Source organism: Aythya fuligula, chromosome 2, assembly GCF_009819795.1.
Source record: "Aythya fuligula isolate bAytFul2 chromosome 2, bAytFul2.pri, whole genome shotgun sequence".
NCBI lineage: Eukaryota > Metazoa > Chordata > Aves > Anseriformes > Anatidae > Aythya > Aythya fuligula.
In genome coordinates this window covers 5577864-5588400 of record NC_045560.1, presented here as the reverse complement: position 1 = coordinate 5588400, position 10537 = coordinate 5577864, and the positions used below count along the sequence as shown (strand labels likewise).

General features: G+C 52.0%; 1 protein-coding gene across 1 annotated transcript; it reads right to left on the bottom strand.

The window, feature by feature from the left end:
• Positions 1-2920: 2920 nt before the first annotated feature.
• Positions 2921-8890, bottom strand: LOC116486452 (solute carrier family 22 member 13-like). The gene is made up of 10 exons (XM_032182701.1): positions 8519-8890; positions 7782-7885; positions 7281-7435; positions 6418-6586; positions 6008-6128; positions 5431-5525; positions 4850-5064; positions 4268-4376; positions 3571-3781; positions 2921-3016 (listed from the first exon to the last, which is right to left on the bottom strand). The coding sequence occupies exons 1-10, from the start codon at positions 8888-8890 to the stop codon at positions 2921-2923; spliced, it is 1647 nt and encodes a 548-aa protein (XP_032038592.1).
• Between the last annotated feature and the right edge of the window lie 1647 nt (positions 8891-10537).

Here is a 10537-nt window from a genome sequence, read left to right as displayed (position 1 = left end):
CATTTGGTGCCCTTTCACAGAGCTGCCTCTTCAACTCACAGCGTTAATCTTGTTCCCAGGAGAATGCTGATCACTCAGGTTTGTAGCATCCTTTTGTTTCCAATTATTTTGTGCCATGGTAAATGGTGTTTTGAAGGCTGGGGTGTTCCAATGCCAAGCCAGGCGTTCTTGGAGGCAATACTCATTCTGTGCTTTGGCTGTGACACACAAGATCTCCTCAGATTGCAAGAGTGTGATGGGACCTGGCCATGGCTGGAGATGAGGACTCATTAACACTTACTCATTGTAGAGAGTCACGGCAGCAGCACTAATATTGCTTCTTACCTCCTCAGCCATTCTCTGCTGTATCCCTTTCTGCAACCTATTCTCCTGTCATGGGTCTGAGGCTTTCCCAGCATGGAGCTGGGAGGAAGGAGAAGACAATGTCCTCTGTTCAAAGGACAGGCTCCGGGATCCTGACACCTCCACCCCACAGAGAGAAGCTGGGGCTGATGCAGGGTTTGATGGTATCACTGACATCAGGGCTGTGCTGATTGCTCCTGTGCTCTCTAGGGGATCCTCTGGCAACAGGAGCTGCTTGACCTTGCCTCGGGCAACGGGTCTAGGTGTGGTTCTGCTGCTCCTTCACACCTTAAATATCTCTGGCCCTGCCTGAGCATTTTCCTTGGCAGTGAGGAGGTCCTAATGGATAAACTTGGGTCTCCTCCAAGAGGGAAATGGAGGTCAAGAAGTCCTGACCTGAATGCAGGTGTAAGTTAGGATGTAAGTGCAGAAGCAGGGCTTTGCTCACGTGCCAGCTGTGAACAGTCTGAAGAAGACTCAGACATAAATTGATCTGTCCTGGCAAACTCTTCAGCCACCCACAATGTCCCTGACATTTGCTCACCACAACCACCTTCAGCACCATCCCAAACTGTCTCTCTCATCATGCTTTGACAAACTTCTCTATTAAGGCCTTGCATTTGCTACTCCATTTTATTCCCACCTCCCCTTCAGACTTCTGACTCCTTCCCTTGGCTATAGGGTTACTGCCTTTCCTGTAGTTATCCATTCAGTCACCTGAGACACCTTTTACCCAAAACCTCATTATTATGTGAGCTCATAACATCCCATTATATGTATGCAAAATGTGTTTCATTTACACATGCTATTCTAACTTGACTTTGTACTATCAGCTCTATTTACTACTGTGCAGGACCACACATTGACCAGTTATCAATGGCATTAAAGCACAGCGATACCATTGGCCATCCTCCCATTCCTGTTGAGCTGGGCAAATCACCACAAGTCAATTTAGGTTCTCGTCAGCCAAAAATGCATCATCCTGTAGTCTTCAAACTAACCAGGTGCAGTGGTCTAGAGAAGAGGAGGCAAAATAGATCTTCAGCCTACTGGAAGCATAAATGAGTTGGAGTGGAAGTATATCAAATGTGTCTGGACACCATTAATTACAAAGTGAAGTGAAACAGAGAGACTCAGAGAAGAGTTCTTACAAGGAGAAACCACGTTTCACTCAGTAACTGTTTTACTCCAAGCTCTTCCCTCAACATTTACCTTCAATTCCTGATTTTCCATAAAAAACTGAAAGAGGCAGACTCCAACCTTTGTAAAGGAAAAAGAGTGTTCTCACTCAAAAGACTGAGCACCTCTACGCTCAGGTCCACTGAACAGGAGCACCACAGCCAAAACTGAGCAAATGCCGTGGAGAGCAATGCCAGAATGAAGATGGCACCATAGCCATCTGTGGTGGGACTGTTGCATGTCACTGATTTTATCCAGAGCGCTGTCTTCAACAAACTGCATATCCATGGGATACTTTAATCCAAAGAAAACATGTAGGCATGACAAGGAGAAATAATGTCTCATTTGAAAGCTTCACAGTGTTACTAGAAAATAGCCTTTGAGCTGTACACGGTCCTAGCTTTGCATATAACTTCTGGGCTCCGTCTGTATAAAGTTAGAGGTAAAAAAAAGTTTTCTTGTGGGACAGGCAGTAAGAGGAGTGGAAGCACAGGAAAAGAACATGTTTTTCTTCATAATGTAAGACAAAAGTGTTTATGAAACATTTCAGTGTAGGTTGTTACAGCAAGAAGGAGTAATAGAATAGAATAGAATAGAATAGAATAGAATAGAATAGAATAGAATAGAATAGAATAGAATAGAATAGATCTGATAGTTCCCAGAAAGATTTGCACTTTTCTTCTAAGAGACCAAGTGCCACAACATCTCTCAGTTTCCCAAAACAGATAAGCTAATGTAGTCCTCCAGCACAGCCTGACACAAAACACCACTACACCCTTTCACTCAAAGCCACCAGCACCAAGGCAAATATTCTGCTTCCTCTTAGACATCCTCGTTCACTGCTTGCTGTTTATTCTACCATGTTATTTTTTTTTTCAGTTCAGTATCTCAAACCTTAAAAAAAAAAAAAAGAGTGTTTTAAGAGAGAGTGAGAAAACCATGCTAGACAGTCAAGAGAAATCACTCCTGCAAGTGTGAGATTGTTTTCAGTGTTACATCTGCTCTGGCTTTTTCTTTACTGAACACAGTGCTCCTTTGCTAGTCTATTCAATACTCTGGCAGGTGTCTCAACAGGAGAAAATTAACAGTCTCGCATTCTTGGAGATGGGACAAGAAAGAGAAAATATTGCATCCATCCTGGCTTCAGATTTCTTTCTCTTTTCTTTAAATAAAAAGCATTTTCTCCTGTGACAGCACTGTAGAACATGAAAGACAGCATGCAGTGTCTGAGGACAAACTATAGAGGGAGATACAGGAAGGCACAAAAGAAAAATAAGGCCAGGAATTGGCAGTGGCTGCTTGAGGAGGGTAGGTGGTGTACTGTAAATGGAGACCCTGTTTGTCCTCAGTGCTGCCACAGCACCAGGCAGCCTCAAATTAGAGCTGCTTGCAGGCCCAGCTAGAAATAAGTGGTCTTTGTGTATTCATTGTCTTGGCCACCATCTTTGACTTTCACTTGTCCATTTTCAGAGCTGCTGTTGGCATTTTCACAGGCCTAATGAAAAAGAAAAGAGTTAAAAAGCAAAGAAACACAGATTATGACTTGATAGCAGCCTTCATAATTTAGCCAAAAGACATGCAGCCTTCAACAACCTGCCTTCCCACACATCACCCACTCTCTGAGCACCCATGGACACCCTTCTCCTAAAAAAAGTACCAGGCTGCCATTCCACCCTGCCCTGTGGAGAACGGGGAGCTCGAAGCTACGAGCTGCTGAAGGCTGGAGAGCATGGATACGAGGCGTCAGGCCTTACCTGGAGATGGACAGGAGAGCCAAGGGAAGCGCCCTCCACTCTTGGGGTCCTTCCATTTCATGGACAGGAGGGCAGCAGTGACCACCATGGCACTGAGATACCCTTCTGGGCTGTGTTATGGGGCAGACAACCACCATAACCCTTCCCCTTCCTCTGCAATGGGGCACCCAAATCCCTGCCTTCCATCAAAATAAGCCCCCAAAGACGCCCCCACACGCAGCCCATGCAATGCCCACGGGCCCTTCTGTGGTCCCCCTGTCCCCCGTGAGCAAGAGGAGGCAGCGCGGGGGCTCACCTGTGCCGTGGGGCAGCCACCCCTCGTGTCATCCACCAGCTCGGCGCCGCGGGTCTCGGGCAGCAGGAAGCAGAGCAGCCCCCCCAGCACGGGGGCACTGCCGAAGACGGCCATGGGGACGGCCCGGTGGTACTGCTCCAGGAGGCGGATCAGCGGGGCGATGATCCCCGCCACCCGCGCCGCCATCGAGCACAGCCCCACGCCGCTTTGCCTGCAGGAGCGAGGGGCACTGGGAGCTGCGGGCCGGGCTCGGTGCCCTGGGGGAGCAGCGCGACGCCACAGGGGGAGCGCAAGGGGCAGAGCCGGCGGCCATGGCATGCTGCCTCCGCCCTGCCCTGTCACCGGCATTACCACCACCATGGCGGAGTGCCACGTCCCCTTTTCTTCCCTCAGTGAGGGATTGCCATGGGTTTAGGTGCCCACACAGGAGAGCTGCACGCATCCGTGCTGCTCTCCTCAGCCACGTCAGCACTGCCCTGCTGAGGGGACAGGCCACAGGTGTATAGGGCAGCCATGGCGGCCATGTTGTGCCACCTCTTCTTGCCCCTGCCCAGGGACCAAGCGCGTCTATGGGCACGGCCGGGCTCTTGTGCCACCATTGCCAGCACCACCCCCCGTGGTGGAGTGCCAGAACCTGTGCTCCCGTCAGGAGGCTAGCCCTGTGGGAGGGAAGCCATAAAGCCTGGCGAAACCTCACCTGACGACGGTGGGGAAGAGCTCTGCGGAGTAGACGTAGGAGCAGGAGAAGGAGGCTGAGGCGGCAAACTTGCCGATGGTGGCCAGGACAGTGATCGCCATGGGCTGGTCTGAGGGGGCAAGAGGAGACTGTGGCTGTGAGATGGTATCAGCTGATATCACCACTGAAGGATGGTGACTGGGGACTTATGGTGACAACCACATCTCCTGAAGGGAGCCATTGCCACTGATCAGTGCTTGAAGATGGACTTAAGAGCATCGCTTGTTTGGTTGTCACCCTCAGGACACTGCATCCATCTCACTACAACCTACCCAGAGGGCAGCTCTGACAGCTGAGCGCATTGCTCAGACCAACCTTCTCCTATCAGTTGGCAGGCAAAGATTTGCTGACCAAAATGGTCTGTGGGTACATGACCAAGCCCCTCGCGTCCATGGCACCAGGTTCAGCTCAGTCCCTGACAGACTTGTGGGACTGCAGCCAGATGGATTGGCAGGATGGGACCTTCACCAGCAGGGGAAGTGCTGGAGCTGTCAGCTCCCTGCCCCAGAAGCTGTGCTCTCAAGGCAAGAAGAGGTTGTTCACCTTCAGGGATGCCGGTGATGATCAGACACACCAGGCCACTCAGCAGCAGGGTGCCAGCCTGGGATTTCCTCCTCCCAAACCACTGCAGCAGGAAGATACAACCAACACGGGCTGGGATTTCCACTGCTCCAAAGGCAAGCTGTGTCAGGTAGATGTCCAGACCAAAATTAGTCACGTTCAGACTCAGACCGTAGTAGACGATGCTGTTAACGAACCTGAAAACAGAGCAGAATGGCAACAATCACATCTGTTAGCCACGAGAAAATACAGTATTGACCTCCACTGACAACATTTTCAGCATCAGCTGAAAATCTGATCTGATGAAAACCTGAATCTGAAATCAGCTGAATTTGGGCATAAGACCCAACCAGTACCACAGGACTGCCAAAGCTGGGACTGCTAAGTGTTTCCCACAAGTGTTTCCCACTAAGTGTTTCCATTTCATCTAGAATACCCAGAAAGAGCAATAACCATCAATATCATCACCAAAACACAAGGTGAATTTACAATTATGAATAACCTTCAAACCCTTATTTTCTTCACCCAGGAGCTAGGAAAGAGGGAACCAGGCAATGTCTTACCAGGTACACGACATGATTAAAGTCACCTTCCGGAGGTGCTTCTTCCGAAAGAGATCCAGAATACTTCCAGGCTTGGTCTGTTTCTCACACTTCAGCTTCAAAATTGAGAAAGCCAGAGAGTCAGAGCAGACAAAGGAAACCCATGGCTAGCTCTTTTTCCAGATGAGTATAAAGGATAAGCTCAGTGGGAAAGACTTGTGACGCAAAGCTGCTGTGGGAGGGGCGGCAGCCCAGCGGGGCTCGGCTCCCCTGCCTATGGTGTGGCTGTGTCGTGCAATAATTTGGAGACTGGGAGGTTCCTCAGGATGAACACTTTGTCTGTGCAGGGTCCTTGGGATGGGAAGGGGTGGTAACTTCCCTGCCTTTGGGCATTTAGGCATGGAAAACCACAGAGCAGGGATCTCATGATCATCCTCCATACTTCTGAAGCCCTCACTGAAGAAAAGCCCATCCCTAAATGATCCCAGCATTCATGGAAAGATGTTTACCAAGTGAGCCCAGCTCCAAGGAGTGCTACAAAGCCACACTCAGAGGCAGGTCTCTGAGGACGAGCAGCTCCCCACACTGGTTTTGGTACCTGCTCAAGGAGATCCGGGGGGATGGTGCGCTTGTTGATGGATGCTGCCTTCTGAAGGACCTTCTTAGCTTCTTCTATTTTGCCTTTTGTCACCAGCCACCGAGCTGATTCTGGTAGCACCCTGCCGAGGAGATGGAAGCAGAAGATGCCCTGTGACCTGCTGACTTTCCTCGGAGCCCATCTCCCTGCAACCAGGCCCAGCAAGTAATGGGCACGATGTGTGATGGGAGTCCAAATGCCTCCTCCTATCAGGCTTCCCAGGGCTACATTTACGCCACATCTGAGGACCTGAAGCAAAGCAGCTACAGCTCTCCGAGGCCCAGTGGCTCAGGGAGATGTGCTGAGCTCTGCAGAAACCCCTCCGGCATCTGTCATGCCTGCGAGGAGCATGCTGCCCACCTGCCTCTTACCAGGTGAAGAAGAAAAGGGCAAATACAGGAGCAGATCCTGCAATTTCCAGCAACCTCCAGTTACGAATGCCATAGCTCAAGCCAGCCAAAATCATTTGTCCAGCGGCGAAACAGCAGTGAGTAATAAGCACTGCATGTGGTCGATAGGAGACCCCAACCCATTCCGTAGCTGAAAAGAAGAATGAATAATGAGGGTCATTGATGTGATTTCCCCTTCTTTAAGCAGTTTGTTTCTCTCCTCCAGGACCTGAGGAGAAGGCAGCAGCAGTCAGGACACTGATGTGTAACATACATGCAAGTCCCCAGTGTTTCATGAGCTGCATCACCTCTCCTTAACCCCAGGGTGTCCTGTCAGCCACAAACATAACGAGGGTAAAGTACACCAGCCTGGACACCTACAAGAGGACGTGGAGCTCATGTACCTCAGCTCTCTGCTCCCAGTGTCTGGATGTCCCCTTGCTGGGGCAGGGATTTGGAGGGATGGGGACACAAGTCAGTGGTGTCCCAGAGCCCTTGGGCTCTCTCCCCGTGTTGACCACCTCATCTGGGAGGCAGTCCCCTTGCCCTCGTCTGAGCACTGCCATCTCCCAGACACCTTGTGTGGATCTCACTCAGGCTTGGCGAGATGCCGAAGGGCTGTGACGATCAGGACCTGTCCTCACCCCTCCGTATTGCCTCCTCAGCTGCAGAAGCCACTGAGACGTGTCAAGCTGTCTGTCCTGCTCAGGTTAAAACATGAGCCATTCATTTGGGAGGACGTTTTTCAGGGTGTAATGAATGACTTTTTATCTCTTTGCAGGCCATTTCTACTGCCTCTTGAGAGACCACATCTATCTGCCTCAGGGCAAGGGCATCCTACTCACCTAAGGCCAGTAAGGTCATGGTGATCCCTGACACTGAAGCCCCCACGACACATCTGAAGGCCATGTATATGTAGAAATGGGGCACAAAGGCAATCCCCAAACCAAAAAAGCCTTGGAGGAAGATGGAGATCAGAAGGACTGGCCGGCGGCCGATCCTACGGAGGAAGAAGGACACAGTTGGTATTTAGAGACCCCGCGGGATGGTGTAGAGCCTGGAGGGACACACAGTGATTTGGAACTGTTCATCTTTTCTTGAGACTACCCCCAATTGACACGTGAAGCACTCTGTGCAGATGGTTTGCCTTCTTCCTTTCCACTCCACGTCCACGCAAGGCCTACTAGGGTCCTTAGTTAGGGTCACTGTAATTTTGGGACACTCACTATAAGTTAGGGGCAGTGACAAAATACACAGAGCTGTGGCCAGCCAGCCCTGGAGCAGTGCACGGCGCTACACACGGCTCGTTTAGAGGAGACCACGGGCAGTTCCTCGTGTGTCCTCACCTGTCGCTGAGTGGCCCAAAGATCATGGCTCCCAGGAACAGCCCCAGCATGTAGACAGACTGCGAGATGTCATTCAGGTCCTTCCTGTCACACACGAGGTCGAACTGGAGGAGGGAAACACAGCTGTTCTCGCTGCTGACAGGCTCTCGCCACAGTCCCTGGGATCACAGATCCCTCTCCCGAGGACACAAATCTTCAGCGTGTGTGTGAGCTGCACAAGCTGGAGGTGGGACAGACCCCTGGGCACTCAGCGATGGCCTCAAGCAGCAGAACCTGCAGGAGAGCAGCAAGGGCAGGCAGCCCAAGGGAGCCTCCTGGTTGGGAAGTGTTGGGGGAAGTGGGGTCTTGGAGAGGGGTCCCAGCACCTGGCTGCAAAGGCCGGGCAGGGTGGGACAGGCTGGAGGCAGGACACAGGGCCCAGGGGAGACAAGGAAATGCCAGAGGCTGGGCTCCCTCATCTGGTTTTAGCCCACAGGAAGGTACCCAGGAGAAAGTTGGGGCTGGGACAGAGGAAAGAGGGAAGGAGAAATGAGGGAGGAATGTGGGGAGAGAGTGGAAGAGAGGTGCAGAGAGGCACCCCCCGGCCAGGTACCGTGAGTGCCTCGGGTGCTGGCAAGGGGCTGTGCGGTGGGCAGAGCACGCGCTGGGCTCAGCCCCACCCCGCCTCTGCCTCGGCCTTCCCCAAAGTCCATCCCTTCCCCTGCACGTCCCTGGAGCGTCCGAAGGCATTTACAGACCTCGGTGAGCAGGGAGGGCTGCTGTGCTGAGGGGTACACCCAGCCACTGCTGCACTTCTCCGTGGCGTTCAGGCCGTACGCCACGATGGAGCCCAGGTCCCAGTCGACGGGCGAGTACATGGAGCACTGCTCGTACGCCCCGTCCGCGCCGCGGGGCAGGGTGAGGTTCAGCTGCTCCTCCTCGGTCAGGTTGGGGCCGACGGCGCGGATCCAGCTGGTGTTGCAGTAGTGAGGCAGGTCTGGAACCATAAAAAGCTGGCAGAACTGGTGGAAGGCCAGGCTGAGGCACGGCAGCATGGAGAAGAGCACCAGCCGCTTCTGAAAGGTCCCCAAATCCCCGACTGCCTTCAGAATTTCCCCGATGCCCGACATTGTCGGCTGAGTCGGGAAGAGGACAGTGCATGGGACAGGCTTTCCTGCGGGCTGGAATTAATGTTTAATCCCAAGATAAGCTCTGCAGACGTAGGCAGGCACTACAAATATGCAGTCTCTTCGGGAGAGACTCAACGCCTGGTGTTTTACACGACCTAAGAGCACCGTGTAACACATTAATCATTTCTGGGCCACCCACGTATGGTGTCTCCTACTGGGTAAAGCGTGCAGGACCGACCCCGTTTCAGGAGATGTGGATCAAGGGTCTGCCAGGGCCGTGTGGGCATGACACGGGGGAAGACCGAGTTGTCTGAACCGATTGCAGGTGCTGCTCTACTCGAGCGAGCAAGGATCTCGGAGGCCAGGACTGCCTGGCGTGGTGCGGAGCTGGGAAAAGTCCAAGAAATGGAGTGATGCTAAGGGCTGGGCAGAGCCGGGGAGGAGGAAGGGCGGCCAGCTGGCTGCCATCCCAGCCCACGAGAGCCTCCGTTTCCTTCATCTCCCACGGCTTCCCCGCAAGCCCTGCATGGGACACCCACCCTTCGTGGCCCTTCTGGGCCACCCCACAGTTTGGGGGGGGGGGCTGCAAGCAGGTATTTGGGGAGGGAGAATGTGGACGGTGGAAATCTGGTGTAGGGAAACGGTGCTTGAGCTAAGTTTTGTCACTCACGCTGCATTCCCCTTTAGGGAAATGGAAACTTCAGGAGGCGCTCACCCTCCGGGGTAAGGTTATTTTCCAGGTGCAAATTCATCGGCAGGGAGGAGACTGCGAGAAGGCGATGGGGAGGTGGTGAGGACAAGTTTGGAAAGCCCAAAGGAACGGGCAGCATGGCATGGACCAGTGACCCAGAGGAGAGCGGTGAGGTCCTGGTGTAAGGAAGCTTCAAAAAGCTTTAGGAACAACCATAAAGGGATTTCCTACAGGAAATGGAGGCTGAGAGATGTGGCTGTATCTGGGGTCTCTCACCTCCGATGCGTTTTGTTGAGGTCCTGGCTGCACTTCAGGTGTAGAGAGAAGACCTTGGAGGCACCTTTGGATCAGGTCTGTCCTGGAGAAGTGTTCAACCCTAAATGCCACCCTGACCCCAGCCCCGTGCAGACATCCATGGACCACCACCATCGAGTGCTCCCAGGGGTCACCAAGCCCCCATTGCCCAAATAAACATCTCAGGTGGTGTGGATGCCCCTCAGACAAACCCTCAGCCCCGTCCCCAGCCAACTCGACATGTAAAGCACACGCCCAACACACGGCAATGGACAATTTGTTCTTTATTGATTAAAAATTAGAGACATGCAGTAAAATACAAAGTCCAAAAAAGGAAAAAAAAAAAAAAAAGAAAAAAAAAAAAAGCCTGAATATTTTACATCTCTCATTATAATCTACAATACACCAAAGTTGTGAAGAGGATCCGTTTTCATTAACAGAGCATTGTCCTTAAAAGTAGGAACTTAAAATTACCGCCTGCTTTCAGGTTCGGATCAGAAATTCGCACAGAAAAAAAAAACAAATCCTTAATGACACTGGAAAACAATGATGAACAGCATTGGCACTTACTGGAACAACATCAGAAAAGACAGTTGTCTAGCACTGTAATAGCCCAAGTAAAAATTTTTTGGATTGCTACCCAAAACGCCTGGAGAGCTACA